This window comes from Pinus tabuliformis, chromosome 9 (assembly GCF_031772625.1).
Source record: "Pinus tabuliformis cultivar Carrire ecotype Pingquan chromosome 9, CPIR1, whole genome shotgun sequence".
NCBI lineage: Eukaryota > Viridiplantae > Streptophyta > Pinopsida > Pinales > Pinaceae > Pinus > Pinus tabuliformis.
This window is the reverse complement of record NC_142307.1, coordinates 697495996-697514017: the sequence shown is the minus strand read 5'-3', so window position 1 is coordinate 697514017 and position 18022 is coordinate 697495996. Positions and strand designations below refer to the sequence as shown.

At 35.9% G+C, this 18022-nt stretch overlaps 1 protein-coding gene across 2 annotated transcripts in view; it reads right to left on the bottom strand.

Moving 5' to 3' along the window:
• Nucleotides 1-16010, bottom strand: part of LOC149150568 (elicitor-responsive protein 3-like) — a 37922-nt gene extending 21912 nt beyond the window's left edge. Inside the window, exons 1-5 of one of the 2 annotated variants that reach the window (XM_089439132.1) lie at nucleotides 15757-16005; nucleotides 15534-15599; nucleotides 14986-15112; nucleotides 14744-14861; nucleotides 13796-14115 (exon numbers count right to left, since the gene is read on the bottom strand). In XM_089439132.1, coding sequence (XP_089295258.1) covers nucleotides 14047-14115; nucleotides 14744-14861; nucleotides 14986-15112; nucleotides 15534-15599; nucleotides 15757-15823 — 447 coding nt within the window. In that variant the 5' untranslated portion in view covers nucleotides 15824-16005 and the 3' untranslated portion in view covers nucleotides 13796-14046. Of the gene's footprint in view, nucleotides 1-13795; nucleotides 14116-14743; nucleotides 14862-14985; nucleotides 15113-15533; nucleotides 15600-15756 lie in introns of those variants that run through there. The other variant, XM_089439133.1, reaches the window with a different exon arrangement.
• Between the last annotated feature and the right edge of the window lie 2012 nt (nucleotides 16011-18022).

Here is an 18022-nt window from a genome sequence, read left to right as displayed (position 1 = left end):
CCTTTATCAAAATTTATGTCTACCAAAGGACCAGTTTATAGCATATCTGAAACACCATGTGGATCTAGACTTGGATACTAATAAATCTGTAAATTTATTTCCAAATCCACCCTTCTGTGGATGTTCTCTCTATCTTTTGGCTTCATATTTGGAAAAAAGACATATAGAAAAAGAAAAATACCAGATTTTATTGAAAAACTTAAATGGGATCTAGTGAAACATCTAAAGCAAAGCATCCAAAGTAATATGAGAATATCAGCAACACTGAAAGTTTTGTTATATGAAGGAAAAGTGCTCTAGGATTCCCTTTAGCTGAAATATTATGGTGTGGTAAGGCATTCTACAATAATATTAAATCTAAGGCTGCAGAGTGGAGCTACAACCTTTAGAAACGCTAATACAAATTCTAGAAACCCAAATGGATAGATCTTGTTCAAGGATGCAGTGAAAAGGAATATTTTCACTCCAGCTGCTCACATCCAAAATTTGTCACAGCCTTACATTGTCGAGCAAATGGACAAGGTACTAGTTATGGTTGTAAAAATCCCAAAGGTAAAATCGGATTTTAGTAACCTAGAAACTAAGGCATTAATATATCGGTTTAATGGCTTCTGGCCAAGATCTGAAGAATTATATCAGTGGGTGTTTTCTTCTTGGACATAAAATTGTGATCTCTACCTATGCTCTAAAGGGTTCTTCATAATACAATTTGACACATAGCAAGATATGGAAAATTTTCTAAATGATGGACCATGGTTTTTGGGTCGAGTTGGGCTTTTCATTACCTCATGATTCCTAGAATTGGTGCTACAAGTATGGTAGTAACAATGATGTCAGTATGGAAGAGGTCACAAAACATCCGTCTTCCCTTCTAGCACCATCGGGTCCTCAAGGATATCAAAAATACACTATGTAAATTCAGAAAAATGGACATGGGAAATATAGAAAAAGGTATCTTCACATTTGCCAGAATGTGTGGAGATAGACCTTAGCAAAGGTCTACCTGATCACATTATTTTAAAACATGAAAACCTTTAGTGGACACAGGTTTTATATTATGATAATACAACATTCAAGTGTCAAACCTAATTTCAAACAAGACACATGCAAAACACCTTCCCACTAGCAAAAATCCCAACCCCACCCCCCCCCCGCCCCAAAAAAAAAATGATGCAAGCTTCTAAGCCAAGGGTTGGAAATTTCCCAAAACTTATGAAGACAAAGAAGAAGAGTCCATGGAAGATAACCCAAATAAAGATGCACATACACAATGTAACAAACACCCCACCACTTAACCCCAATGGGGTGTTGCTACTAATAATCCAACTCCCCTTATACTATTAGAAGAATGGGATTACAAAAAAATCATTTTTTCCTCCATAATTTTGTTTTCCCTTGCTCGGGATCTTAATAGGCTTAATTGAGAGTTATGGATTATCTTGCTTTGCTTGAGCACAAAGAATTAGAACTCCATAGCTTAGTTTTGTTTATTTCTACAAAAGTTTTCCACTTTCTTTTATATATATATATATATATATATATATATATATATATATATAGATATAGATATAGATATATATATGCATTTTTCAGACCTTTATCTATGGTCTCAATAGCCATTAATTCAAACACACACACATATATATATTTATATTGTCGGTAAATCCCATGCTTCATCACTCATAAACTATGGACCCCATGCCTCTATGTCCTAGCGCCAATAACAATTCTCCGCGTCACTTACTTTGATGGTCCCCAAGAATGTCACATAACATACATGTAAGTCTTGGGCAAAAACCAACTGGGTAACGTACGTGAGTTTTATGAGGGGGGTCACCCCTAAGGATGGACAGTAAAGAAATACCATTGATCGTAGGATCGACAAACCACAAAAATTCTGAAAGGGTTAATCCTATTCCAAAATTCAATGTAGGCACCCCACGGAAGCGGGTTTTGGTTCCAGTGAAAGCTCTAATGGGTGCATAACAATTAAATGGGGATCATTCTTTCGACCTCCTCCCTAGGTCCAACAGTAACCTACCACGACTCCCGCACTTGGGGTTTCGCTAGCGCCCATCTGCCACATCACCTTGGTCCCATTATCCCAACGTTCCCTTAATTTCTCTTCCATGCACCTCTGGGGTGGACTCTCTGGGCGATGTGGAGACTATGGGTTATTCCCTTCGCATGTCATTGCTTCTTATTAGCCCAAGTGGTTACAGCACCACATCATCCTCACGCTTATTTTCTCAGTGCTCTCCTTCATGTTTTCCCTTATACCTTTGAGATAAGGCCTCCAGGACATGTCATCCTAATCCTAGCCTCTCGATGACTCCTTATGGGTGCTTCTTTTTATCCAACTAGGGTGGGTCCTAGCTCGGGGACACATCATCCCGACACTATCACCCTAGCACTCTCCTCTATTTCACAACCTTATACCTCCGAGACAAGGCCTTCAAGACACGTCATCTCGATCCTGGCCTCCCAACGACTCCTTTTTATCTGCTCCTCCGTGGACCTCCGCAACATGTCATCCCAATCCATGCCATCATAACGCTTCACAACAACCTCCCTCCGAAATTACGGGGTAATGGCCTTTGGGATGAGTTGTTTCGTGGGTTCCATTCCCAGCCAATGGGGATGCCCTCCACCTCTGAATTGTAGGCTTGGTTGACCAGGTGCCCCATCAGACCTATTTCTCCTTTATGTTGTTAATCAACGCTTCTAGGGTATGGCCTCCGAGCCACGTGGCCAGTGGCCATACCTATGCACATCTCTTGCTCCTAATTGGCCTCCAAGATAATTATGTCATAATATCACGTGTCGATCCATCTCATGGCTCGCTGCGAGTACCCTTTTCGAACTTACAATATTTTGGCCTCAGGGATGAGTTATCGCATAGGCTCCACTCCAGCTAGTGTGAATGCTCCCCGCCTCCAACCTATGAGCCCAACTATCCTAGTGCCTAATCATCCTTATCGCTCATTTACGCTATATGGATTAACCTCCTGGACATTTCCTCTATCCCATGTCATCTTCCTTCACGCAATAGCGATAAGGTGAATCTGAGTGCACCAATTAGGAGCTTCCACAATTAGGTTTTCCTCAAATTGGAGGATAAGGTTTATTCATTTAATCTATAAGTTTAAGGCTCCACCCAACCTCATTGCAACGCTGCTCACATTTGATCTCTGCCATGGCCCGACCAGGGAGAACTTACCATACCTTGAGCAACCTGCTTGACCTTGGTCCCATTGGTTATCACTAGAGCTTGTTCCATTTATATTCTTAACGCATTTCGTTGGTCACTCCAACCATGGCTCTACCACAATGGTTCTGCAAGCAATCATAATTGCGCCAATGCTCACTTATTGCCATTATGGCTCACTAGAGCACCCATCAGCATTACCCATCCTAAGCTTAGGACAAAATTTATCCTCTCAAGTCCACCAGAGTTCTAAAATTTCAAAAGGACCATGCGGAGATTTGCACTTTGCCAAGATTTGTACCCTAAGGTGCACCCTCAAGCTTGCAGTTCCTTGACCAACAACACTATGGCACTTATTGAAGACCTCCAGGACTACTGAAAATGCAAGGTTGAGAAGCCTCTAATGTAGAGTCACAAGTTATTGTAGTTAAAAGAGGAAACAATTCCTCAGTGTTAGCGCCACGCCACATAAACTGATTCATAGGCTTATAACCAGTCTATATATACACACACAAACCCTACCAAACAATAGTCTCCAATTTAATCATTCTACATTAATAAAAAGATATCTTTATGTCAAGTGTTGCCATGTTTTAGTTTAGATCCTCATGGATCCTTTCAAATCTTTTAAATCTTACACATTATGTTATTTATTTTGTGTCATTAACAACACATTCAAGAAATTCACACAGTTCATCATTTCAATCCATAAATGAAACATAATACTTCTTATCATGTAAGGGAATTGCACAATATACATTTCATTCTCATAGCGTCTGAATGTAGTCATAAATATTCCTCTACATATCCATTTCAATTTCAGAAATGTCACCTACATGCATTATCAGTTAAGCAAATGCAAACAAAGCACTTATCTTGTGATTTTTAGGGCAACTGAGTCTGGGACAAGGACTCTCCACCCAACCATAGACAACTACAGTCAAATCCCACTTGCAGTTGTCACCCCCGAACCAAATTCCAAGGCTTGAGGTGGAGTGATTTCAAATGGAAATATTCAAAAAATATATAGTTGAACTAGAGCACCACCAAGCTACCCTGCCTTTTTCCTCAAGGCAAGTCATTTCTCTTTGTGATGTTTTCTCCCAACAGGTTTCGATATGGCCCTTTTTTGTTGTTTTATTGCTCTCCTCAGAGCTCAGTAATGCATCTTCAAAAATACTTCTTTTTCTACCTCTTCTCTAGCCTCTCGCTATCCTGTTGAATGCTAATTTGTATCCCCCTTATGTGTTTGAACGACCTCCTCTCTCCTAAGATGTTCTCCCTTGTTGAATGAGAGTCGAATGAGATCCTCTCTCCCCTTTCCTCCCCCTTATCTTTCTTTCCTATCCAATGATGTCCTCCCACTTTCCTTGCTACTAGCATAGTTAAACCTCCATAAATTATGTCCTCCCTGCCTCGTAAATTTTCTCCCAAGGAAACATGGGCCTACGTACTTCCCTTGTAGCCCAAATTAATTCTGAGAACCAATCCATTTAAGGCGCAGCACCTGATCAGATATTGATCCAGGACCTTAATGATAGCTCAAATTTCAAAGTGTTTGAAAGAGTGATGAACCTAAGCGACCGGACAAACCTTTTCTTCCTGATTTCGGTGCTGCGAATGATTCGAAAAACCGATACCGTATGAAGGAGTTAATGCAATTTGAAAAGTTTAGTAAACTGCAATTTATGGACATTTGACCAAGATTAATTTGGTTTTTAAAAAAAGATTAATATTCCCTGGAATATTCCCTTTTGGTGTAAGCGCTAAACCTTTTGGTATTAAGCACATGGGTAGTATCCGGCAAGTGGTGAGCGGTATCTCGCACGCCTTAAAGGTTGGAAATGTTATTTCTAAAATTCACGTGATTAACCTTAGCGGACGACACGTAGCACAGAAAAACTGTTTTTCTCGTGCGTTGTCGATCTAATATCGATCGAGCAATATTTTACGTGAGATTGCGCAACAACCGTTCGATTCGACAGGTCACATCGATGGTGGAGATCGTCCAGGTTAGTTGGTGATTGGACAACATGATAGCCATTGGATCAAGCGGGATAAATCGACGGTGGAGAATCCGCTATTTGAAATGCTTCTGGTGAGGATTATCCCTAACCGTCGGGATTATACTGCCTCATATGCACGCCCAACATTAATTGTAACAGTCACCACCAATGGTCAGCCTGGCGGAGCGGCTAAACCTAGGGGTTATGCTAAGTTTAACTAAAGTTAGGTGCAGTTCGCCAAAATTGGTGGAGTATCCCTAGGGGATCTTGATTAAATGCACTTTACGAGCAGTTTTCAACCAGCAGAGAGAGACAAGAGAGAGTGAAACAAGAGGCTAGCTAGTCTAATTTGAGCCTTATGAATCCAATGGAATAGTTCAGAGAAGCTGAAGAAGTCATCTTCATGGAGATTTTCATCTAGGGAGATTTTGGAGCTCAGGGCCACTAGGAGTTGGAGGCAGTTGTGACAGCTACCAGTACTCGTTCTCAGCAAACCAACAGTCATTCCTGACTGTAATGAGACTTGCGAATCCATTGCAGGGATTTTCAAAAGTATTTGGAGACTTCTAAAGGTCGAGATGCTACAGGGAAGTTTTAAGAAACCCAGTGCCAACCGTGGAGGAAGGCCTAGTTTGGGGATACAGTGCTCATTTTGAGCATATGATTAGTCTATTGTTGGTGTTTGATACGTGTTGGAAATAAGGGATGAAGTTTCAATGATAGTTAAAGAATTCTGAAGGAGTTACTGCCATCAAGAATCTCAGGGTAGCTTAGAGCACTGATTGAAGGAATCAAGTCTAAGGGAGCTTAGATTTGTTTGCAGAGTGATGACAGCCATGACAGGGATATAGATGGTATTCTAAGCCCATTGGTTTAGTTTAGTAACCTTTGGAGTTAAGTGTGGAACTTGTAAAGGAAACTTTGCCATAATCCCAAAGAGCCAAGTCAAGATGACAAAAGCTCAAGGATACGTAGCCGGCGATATTCGGGTGAACTCCAAGATTAAATTTCCTATTATGTGTGGTTGTTTATTTGTTGCATTATATGGATGTTATATGTGTTTAATATCAATAGAAAAAATGGACTTAAAGCACTTAAACAGTTAAAACAAACAACATACACTTGTTTCAAGTATTTAATTCCGCAAATGTCATATATAAGCTAGATCATTTATTTGTCAAGCTTTGAGTGGGAGGTTCTTGTAATCATAACAAGTTGTCAAACCCCCATTTTAGATCAAGTGGTATCAGAGCAAGTTGCTTGATTGACAGAGCAATAGGTTTCTTGATTGACAGAGAAATAGGTTGCTTGATTGATAGAGCAATAGGTTTCCTGATTGACAAAGCAGTAGGTTTCTTGTTTGACTTGAAAGGTGTTTGAATAGTATAAAGAATTTGACTGTTTGACTGTTTGTAAACTGACGGTTGTTTGAGTTTGCAAAGGTAAATGGAAAGCTACTAATAGCTAAGTCCAGGAGAGGACAAAAAGGAAGAAGAGATGAAGGAATTGTCCTTACCCAAAGGACCTCAAGGCAACCCTTGAAGCACAAGAGGGGTTTGTTTGCAAAAGGCTGCTTGAATAAGAGTTTGACTCTACAGCCATTATTTTTTTGAAAGCTTTGTGAATTTTGTTGAAGTTCTTTTGTTCATTTTGATAATGACAACTTCTACAAGTGAGTTTTCAAAATCCTCCTCCTTCACAAGATTCTTTGATGAAGACATGAAGCGAGACTTGTTCATCATGATGGATATGGTGAAACAAATGTATGAAGATGAAAGGAAGAGCACCAAACTTTGAGAGTAGTTGAATTCCATGAAGGAAGAGAAGCAGTTGCTTTTTGACAAATTGCAGGAAATGGAGAGCCAAATTCATATTGCAAATATGAACCTAGAAAGGATGCATGAGTTGGAGACACAGCTCCTTGTTGCCAAAGAATCCTTAGTCAAGCATCAGTTTGAAGAAGAGGTAAACAATCCTAGTTTGTCTTCAATTTCCTCTAAGAATGTTTATGTTGGTTCTTTTGAAAAACATACAAGAGGCATAGGGTCCAAGTTGATGTCAAAAATGGGCTATGAAGGAAAAGGATTGGGAAAACATGCACAGGGCATTGTTGAGCCAATAATGGTTGAGGAAAGGCCTAAGTATTTGGGTCTTGGCTATGGACAATCTTATGGAGAAAGTTCCAAAGCAGCCATGAAGGCAATTGAAACAGTTCCTAGAAGGAGTTTCATTTTAGGTTCTCTACCTCAAGTTTGTAAAGATTGTATTCATGGGGAATGCAATTGTTTGAAACATACTTTGCAAGAAGAATGTGTTCATAAGCATGCACTCGAACAAGGGAGTTGTAAAATCATTGAAGAGATTGATGGTGTTCCAAAGGGATCCACTTCTTCATTTGATTCACCTTCTCATGAAGGAAACAAAGGTGAAAGAGGAAGGTATAAATATGATTTCAATCACATTTATTTTGATTATGTAAAGCATGGTAAATTTCCACATAAGCATTGGAAAAAAATTGCATGTTCCTTTTATGGTTTCGTTAATCATAGTGTTTCTAGGTGTTGGAAGAAAATGGCCACATATAGGAAACTTTTGAAGAAAAGGAGGCAAGACGCCAAAGTTCCATTGGACAAGGCAAATCATACTGTAAAGAGGATGAACATGTGTTTCACTTATTGCCATAAGCAAGGAAATATTGGTGAAAAGTGTTGGGTTTTGAATCCAACCATGCTTCCATGAAATTTGAAGAAGGTGGAAAAAGAGAATGGCAAGAATGGAAAGGAAGTTTCCATAATTGATGTGTTTCAGGATGACTCAGATGTTGATGTCGATGTGTAGTTAAAGGAAGCGCCTTTGATGTGGATTGGTAAGAAATGGTTAGAGTTCTTATCCAATCCAGGTTGCATGTCTTTTGATTTGATACATTTCTTTGTCAATGGAATGCAAGTTGCAGGGTTTTACCAAAAAGGTGAATGAAAAAGTTGAGTATGAGACTCGCTTTATTGCAACAAAATTATATTCATTTCAGCTTTGTAAGTACATTTACATATGATTGAGGATATTGTACTTATGATTGTGCTTGAGAGAAAGTTGAAGAATGGAATACATACATGAGAATGGTATGTATGAACAAATGAATGTTCATGATTTCATTGTATTTGAACATGTATGTGTAATTGAATTGATGGTCGATTGCTTTGTTTAAACATGCATGCAATGTCATGTCGACTTGGAAAAGTTGATTTTGTCTCCAAGATTGAAAAAGGGAGATAATGATGAAGTGTTTCACAAGTGGTGGAATTCTTTCTACTTTGAAAAAGAATTGTCAAGTTCTTTTTGTAAATGTTTGACTTGGAGAGTCAGTTGTTTGAAAAAGGTATGTTTTTTTGGCTTGTGATTTAGTTGATCATTTGTACACAAGATGTAAGAGACATAATAATGATTCACATGATGTGAATTTATGTCGTCCAGTTGTTTCTTGCATTATGTTGTTTTTGACAAGATTTCAGAAGAAGATTTGTAGTAGCAAAAGTCTCCATAAAAGTGGATTGGTCAGAAGTGGTTTGACTTTCTTTACACAGCAAAACATACTTTCATTGGTACATATGCAAATTTCGATTGAGTATGCATGAATTTATAATGTAATCTCACGTTTGTTTGATCCACCTTAGATCGATGTTCAAGGAAGCGATGTTCAACTACCTTCTGTAAACTTCTCAACATAAATTCTGAATGAGTTCAAGGAAGACAGTTCTTAACAGGAAGACAAGCGCATCCAGGAAGGGAAGTGTCGACTACCTTCGAGTTTTTGGTTCAAAAGCACTAGCCATGCAAGGCAAGTGTATGGAGGCTGAAAAGAAGAGTGTGTTGTACTCTCATCTACTGTACAAATCAGTATATCAGCCTTTTGGGGTCCAAAAGATTCCTAATGGGGAGGAGTGATCAGATATTGATCCAGGACCTTAATGATAGCTCAAATTTCAAAGTGTTTGAAAGATTGTCGAACCTGAGCAGCCAAATAGATCTCATCTTCCTGATTTTGGCACTGCAAACGGTTCGAAAAACTGATACAGTATGAAGGAGTTATCGCAATTTGAAAATTCTAGTAAATTGCAATTTATGGACATTTGACCAAGATTAATTTGGTTTTTAAAAAAAGCTTAATATTCCCTGGAATATTCACTTTTGGGGTAAGCGCTAAACCTTTCCGTATTGAGCACGTGGGTAGTATTCGGCAAGTGGTAAGCGGTATCTTGCCTGCCCTAAAGGATGGAAATGGTATTTCTAAAATTCACGCAATTAACCTTAGCGAGCGACATGTAGCACAGGAAAAATGCTTTTCTCGTGCGCTCTCGATCTGATATTGATCGAGCAATATTTCATGCGATATTGTGCAATAGTTGTTCAAATGGATGGGTCACATCGATGATGGAGATCGTCGAGGTTAGTTGGTGAGCGGACAATGCAATAGCCATTGGATCAAGCGGGATAAATCGACGGTGGAGATTCCGCTATTTGAAATGCTTCCAGTAAGGATTATCCCTAACCGCCGAGATTATACTGCCTCATATGCACCCCCAACATTAATTGTAACAGTCACTTCCAACGGTTAGCCTGGTGGAGAAGCTAAACCAAAGGGTTATGCTAAGTTTAAATAAAGTTAGGTGTAGTTGGCCAAAATTGGTGGAGTATCCCTAAGGGATATTGATTAAATGCACTCCAGGAGCAGTTTTCGACCAGCGGAGAGAGACAAGAGAGAGTGAAACAAGAGGCTAGCTAGGCTAATTGGAGCCTTCTATAGCCAATGGAATAGTTCAGAGAAGTTGAATAAGTCATCTTCATGGAGATTTTCATCCAGGGAGATTTTGGAGCTCAGGGCGACCAGGAGTTGGAGGCAGTTGTGGGAGCTACCAGTACTCGTTCTCAGTGAACCAACAGTTATTCCTGATTGTAATGAGCCTTCCGAATCCATTGTAGGGATTTTCAAAAGTATTTGGAGACTTCTAAAGGTCAAGATGCTACAGGGAAGTTTCAGGCAACCTAGTGCCAAACGTGGAGGAAGGCCTAGTTTGGGGCAGTGCTCATTTTGAGCAGATGATCAGTCTATTGTTGGTGTCTGATATATGCTGGAGACAAAAGATGAAGTTTCAGTGATAGTTAAAGAACTCTGAAGGAGTTAGTGCCATCAAGAAGCTTAGGGTAGCTTAGAGCACTCATTGAAGGAATCAAGTCTAAGGGAGCTTAGATCTGTTGACAGCCATGACAGGGATATAGATGGTATTCTAAGCCCATTGGTTCAATTCAGTAACCTTTGGAGTTAAGTGTGGAACTTGTAAAAGAAACTTTGTTATAATCCCAAAGATCCAAGTCAAGATGACAAAAGCTCAAGGAGACGTAGCCCACGATATTCGGGTGAACTCCTAGATTAAATTTGTTGTTATGTGTGGTTGTTTATTTGTTGCATTATATGGTTGTTATGTGTGTTTAATAACATCAAAAACAAATGGACTTAAAGCACTTAAACAGTTAAAAAAAAACAATATACACCTGTTTCAAGTATTTAATTCCGCAAATGTCATATATAAGCTAGATCATTTATTTGTCAAGCTTTGAGTGGGAGGTTCTTGTAAGCATAACAAGTTGTCAAACCCCTATTTCAGATCAACACCTAGCCTCAATGACTATCAAAAATAGTTCATATTTTTGCAACAAGGAACCTTGAACATCCCATGCAAGTCATCCCCTCAGCCAACCAAGGACTGGTATTTAAAACAACAATTCCTTTAACCAATATCCTACCTCAAGCAATGAAATTTGTGTCTCTCTCTAAGCCTTTTAATCTATAAAAGTATTTACATTGTGTACATAAGGATGAGAAATTGGGTTGTTACACACAACCTGTCAACCAAGCAAATGTAGAAGCTAGGGATCAATCAGGAACAATGACTCAAGGCCAGAAAGGTACTGAATCAACAAAGATCATAGTATTTGAGAGCGATAGAAAGAGGAAACACCCACCGAAAAGGAATCGGGGAGCATAAAAATATTCCATGTATTTGAGAGCTTAGACTCAGACGAAGAAGCCCCTCTGAAGGCAGATGGCAATCAATTGGAAATAGTAATCGTCGTGCCCAACCATGGAGTTTGGAAAAAAATTGAGAAAAAGAAAGGTAAAAAGGGGAAGCTAAGTGACTTTTATCACACTTAGGCCCAAAAAATGTGATTTTTTTATTTTATTTTGTGCATCAACCAATGCATTAGCATTATCTACTACTTACTAGCATCTTCATAATGTAACTTTTTCTTTATTCTCAGGTTGAATAAAATTAGAATTTTTCCTTTGGAAAAGATAATAAGTTACACAAATATAAATAATAAAGAAATTATTTAATAATCATTTATAAATAAATATTAAAAAAAAAATACAAAACAAAACAAATAAAGTTACATATAACATTATTTTAAGAGAGGATGACATATGAATTGTTATGGTTAGTAAGATATGTAAAATTTTAAAAGCAATTTTTTTATTAGCGGTAATAATTACGCCAAGAGGCACTCTCCAATCCAATATGGTAGAGATGTTGTAATGTAATGTTTAACATTTTGACTAAGTCAAATTACAATAAAAATAATAATAATAATAATAATAATAATGTAATGTAATGTAAACATTTTAACTTGGTTAAACTAAAATAAAATAAATCTCTTGATATGCAAATCTCTTTTAGAATGAAAAAAGATTTGATCCCTCAGCCCTTGATACATCCAAAGTTAAGATGGATCTAGGTTGGTAATAGTAGGTTGACAGTGAGTTCTTTAAGGATAGCTCAACGCTTTGAAAATGAAGTATCATGGGCCACCTTATGGTTTGGTTGTGGAACATTGGCCACCTCATAGGCACTTTCCGAGAGACTTCCATTCAACACATTCGTAGATCCCACAACTCTGTTGTTGATGCCTTGTCCAAGCTCGGCATCGATGCTCCATTGGACAGTCTGCACATCGAGATAATCGTGGATGGATGTTCACATGATGCGGGTTCACTACTCTTCCCCTGAGGGGGTTTACTATCCTGAACAATTACACTTGCTATGTTTGCTTTTTAACTTAGGTGTTTCGATCCTTGGCTAGCTCCTTTTTTTTGTATGGACTATATATTTTATCAGTTTTTTATGGCAGATGAATATGTTTGTACAACTTTTGTCTTTAGCTTGCTATCTGAAGGCTATACGTGGGAAAGGATGGCCTTCTACCTGGACCACTAATTCCAGATGTTTGATACGGATGTTTATCATATTTTGACAAATGCACTGGTTTTATTTCACTTTTAATACCAACATTTTTTTCGTACTGGAAAAAAAAAGGACTATTATGTACCATAAGATTCGAGGTTCAAACCAACTTAGCTATCGATTACTCTAGTAGACAAAAAATTAATTGTTATTCATTATATATCTTTTTATAAACCAACGTAGATCCATCTTAGATACAGATCTAACATGAGCCCAAAGGGATTCTTAAATACAGATCTAACATGAGCCCAAAGGGATCCATTTTCTTCACGTGCAATTTTTTTTATGAACTGACATTATTTAAATATTTTGTATAGTTATTTAAATTTTTTAAAATTCTTATTTGGGCAGACATGAGCAAAATTTAAACTTTGATGACGGACGGATAGAGTTACACATCATACTGGGCTCTAGAATGAGCCTCTCGGCTCAAAAATGTCAAAAAATAAAAAATCTATGTTATAATGAAATGATAAAAATTTGAAACCTAAAATGTGGAGTGACTGAGCTGAGAGTTAGTTTAAAAATATTTTCATTGTTATTAATTTTACAATACAAAGCGCTACTTCTCTCTTATACCAATAAAATCAAACAGTTTATTACGTATAAATTATATATATTTTTATAAAGAATACCAAAAACTATGTTATATTGAAATGATAAAAATTTGAAATCTAAAATGTATAGAATTGATGATCAAAATATTTTTGTGTAGTAAATTTTCATTATTAAAAAAAAAAAAAACATTAAATATATAAATAAATTTAACAATCTTGAAAATTTATAAAACACATAAATTATATAAATTACAAAACTCAAACTTACCCCATCAAAATTAAAAATACAGCAATAAAACTCAAAAACTTAATAATTAAACATTAAAAATTAATAATTAAACTACTTACTAAAAGAAAAAAAAAATTAATAGTTAAACATTAATAATTAATAATTAAACTACGTGCTAAAAGAAGAAATCGAAGGAAAACCGTGCCCAAACGATTCCTTTAGACGATCGATACCCCATTGGGTTTTCCACTCCGTTCATTATTACAACCCGATTGCTATCAAAATTTTATCACCATTCAAAATGTAGAGCTACAAAACAAGTTTTTCATTTTCTGTCATATGGCACAAAACAAGTTTTTCATTTTCTGTCATATGGCACAAACCAGTTTCAAGCAAATATTTCGTTTTTATGTATAGTTTCTAGAGAAATCACAACGTTTCCATGAAGAGTTTCAATGATGGGTAGAAAAGATAAACATCAAACCACACAAAAAGAGCCATAGTCCATGAACAATGTGGATACACTCCAAATAAACATTATCTCAGAATTTATGTGTTAGATGCGACACCAAAAGAGAGTCATAATCGAGGAAAGATGCAGATATACTCCCAATAAACATTATTTCAGAATGATATACTCCCAATAAACATTATTTCAGAATTTCTTGTGTTTGATGCGACAGTACATTCGATTTCTTTGAAGGTTTTCTATGTCATGTGACCTACTGAACATAACAATGGAAAGGAATGGTCAGTAGGAGCTTTCTTTCCATCCTCGGACCTCCTCCGTTGCTGCTTCCTCACAGCAATCTTCTTCTTCCTGCAATTTCCAATCACCATAATATGAAAAAACATATGAGTTTATAGAATTGAAATAAATTTGATGGGAATTTATATAAAAAAACACAACTACATGTTGTTAGGGTTATGGAATGGAAATTAATTTGATTTTAAATTTTGGAAATATTTTAGAATTTGAGAATATGATAGAATCTGTCGGGTCAATTTGTTTGACCTGTTTCACCTTAATTTTATTTGTAATCTCTCTAAGATCTTCAATATCCATGGATCCTGAATATTCCCAAAATCTACTATATTCATGGATCCATTAAATTTTAGAAAAATATTTAATTTTAAAGTTTAAACTTTGTATTGCTTCCTAAGATTCTCAAATTCTATAATATTCATGTATCCTGAATGTTCCCAAAATCTACAGTATTCATGGATCCATTATATCCCTGGATCCATTAAATTCTAGAAAAATATTTAACTTTAAAAGATCTAAAAAAGAATAAGTTTATTGAAATTATCTTCTTACATCTGTAAAACAAAAATTGAAAATGAAATTTACAGTGATTGGTCAATATCCAGAGCTAATATGAATCCATCCTATTACCATTCCAAAAAACGTTTCTGATATAAAGAACCTCTGCATATATAGAATCTACCTTAATAGTGAATGTGAGGCCAACTTTTATCTCCCCACAGTAGGTCTGGTCTGGAAGAACAACATTGTAGGAAGTCGGGGGTAGGCTTCCTTCCATGAATACTCCCTCCAGGGGAATGCTGTGCACCACCATCAGAAATATAAAGATATATGATCAGAAAACAGAAATATTAAAAAACGATGAAAGACTGCAGGATCTGCAAAAAAATGACTCAGATCATAATGCTGGAGACTCATCTGCACCTTGCTTCCCCAACGAAGTCATCCGCGTTTCCACTATCGCTGTCCATTATTTTTAAGGTGAGTTCAGTAACCCCGTCGGCTACAGTGAAAACAAATTGCTGATTCCACTCGGGATTGCTACCTTTACCTGCAATTTCAGAGATCCGATCTATTAATTTTTAACTCTATATATTTTTGGGGGAAAATTTTGTGAAATCTTCCTACTTCCCCTGCATACCCCTCCATATAGAAAAGATTTGTGTAATTTCTTCTTCCCACTGATAATCCAGGGGGACTCAGTCATGACTAAGACCTCACCACGAACTCTTTCTTAGAACGATGTAACCATTTTCTCAATTGTTTGAAAAGCATTTAAACCCTGGATACCTATAAACAAACTTAAAAATTATGCGAACTGAAGAATTTTATCAGAGATTGTGGATCTATTTATCAGGGACTAGTCAGCCATGTTCTCAATACACGGATCAGAGATTGTGGATCTATTTATCAGGGACTAGTCAGCCATGTTCTCAATACACGGCTAAAACCATAGGAATATGCATACTCACCGGATGCAACGCTGCTCTTCTGTTGCTGAGTTCGGCACTGGATAATGACATAGGGATCCATGTTACCTGCAACCACAGCCACATTAGAGAAAAATTAAATCAAAGATCCAACTGAACATACACCAGCGCACATAATTCAGCTGTCTCTTTAGCAATATTCGAATCCAAAGATTTATCAGATCGCCTAAAACGCCAGAGATCGGCTCGGATGATAATATATTACAGAGGAAATCACTGTTTTGCAGCCCCTCGGCGTTGACGAGCAGCACCTCCAGAGTTCCCCTCGGCATCGTGATTCTCTTCCTTCTACCGCTTCCGCTTCGCCTGCTGGTGAATTTGGAATCTCAGGTTCTGATCTGATCGGGAACACGGAAATTGAATCGTGTTCTTCCACTCACGCCACTTATTAATTCATTTCCAGCACTTTATACAGTTCGCCGGGTCAAGAAACGGTCCTTGACCTTATTGCCAAGTTCCGCGTAAACACCGTGTTCCTTTTCCTGTGATTACAATCAAAATCATGAACTATTTATTTAACGACATCAATTAAGTTCCGCGTAAACACCGTGTTACTTTTCCTGTGATTAAAATCAAATTCATAAACTATTTAGTTAACGACATCAATTAAACATTGATTAAATTTAGTCAAAGTAAGATAGTTTTATTTTCAAATTCATTATTACGTTGAGAATTTTAAAATTTTAATTTAAGTCTCGACGTAATAATGAATTTGAATACAAAAATATCTTACTTTGACTAAATTTACGAAATTATGAATTTGAATATAAAATTTTCTTATTTTGACTAAATCTAACCAATGGTTAATTATGGGTTAACTAAACTATAAATTATGAATTTGAATATAAATTTTTCTTACTTTGAGTAAATCTAATCCATGGTTAATTATGGGTTAATTAAATAGTTTAGAATATTTTTAATAATAATAGTATAAAAAATTGATTATTTCCATGGTATAATGGTATAGTGGGGCGAATTTATACAATAAAATGAGGTGAATTTAATTTATATATGGACGTTTATTAACTATTTAGTTTATATGGTTGTGCTAGTTATTTATATTTAGATATTAAGACGATGAATCTGTATATATTTTTGGCTATTGAAAATATAACTTTGGTATAATCTGTTGAGATTATAATATTTTGTTATTTAAATTGTATTTTTAAATACATAAATAGATTTAATATGTCAAAAAACTTTTAAAAATTCAACACTTTAAATTCCTATCTTAAAAAAATCTTAAACACTTAAATTGTAAAAACTCAACAACTTAAAATTATTATTTTTCTAACTTTTAACTAAAATTTAGTGAAAAACAAAATAACACTATATTAAACTAGTCTCGTGAATTTATCCTTATAAGTTGTGATGGATATAAATGCAAAATTGAATGCACATTAATGGTGTCCTAAAAGTTATGAAAATTCTGGCCATATTTTGAAAAAGTTTGGCAAGGATTTTTGTAAATCTAAGTAAAAGCTGTCAAACTTCATAATTTTCGCTGTTTAAGAGGTTTTTGATGATACTGAATCCATTTCCACCATAAAAAACATGATCAAATATTGTATCTACAAAAAATTTTGAATTTATTTTGCCTGAATTCCAACCAATTTTGATTGTAAAGACAATTTCTAACTTCCTTTTTATTTCTAACTTCCTTTTATTTTGACTTAATTTGAAAATTAGAAGAGATAATGTATAGGTGTCCACTATAATGTATTCAAATCTTTCCATTTTTGGTGAATTAAAGTTCCGTGTGTTATCATCGTGTCTTCGAAAATTATGGTTGGGGTTGTTTTAAATTTGGTCAAAGTTTTAATGGAAAGGTTTCATGGAACATAGGCAAAAGAAATTTTTCTATATGATAAGTGGAAATTTGACCATAGGTAGGCAAGGGGTTTAGGGTTGATTTTAAAAAAACAAAAAAAACCTACCAAATAGTAGACACTTTTTAGCAATTCAAAATTATATTACATGAGAATCTAGGTTGTCCTAAAATTGGACAAAACTTTAAAGACAAGTTTTCATAAACAGAATTCTCAACGCAAAGGTGAATCTCTAACTCATTCCCACAAAATTTAGAATCAATTTTTACACAAGAAGGAAACACTATGAATACACTTTATCTCAAGTCATTCCAAAGTTATATCAACGTTGAGAAGTAGTTATATCAACGTTGAGAAGTAGGTTTGGTGTTTTTGTATGTGAAGGAAACACTATGAATACACTTTATCTCAAGTCATTCCAAAGTTATATCAACATTGAGAAGTAGGTTTGGTGTTTTTGTGTTTGAAGTTTTGATTCCTTAATTGAAATTAATATAATATTTGTTTTATTTATAATAAAATAATATTTTAATTTATGTAAAAAAATTAATATAAATTGATTATTAATTTTAATTTTTGAAATATATATATATATATATATGGGGTGGGGGTTAAGTTATATATGAATTTGGTGTATAAGAT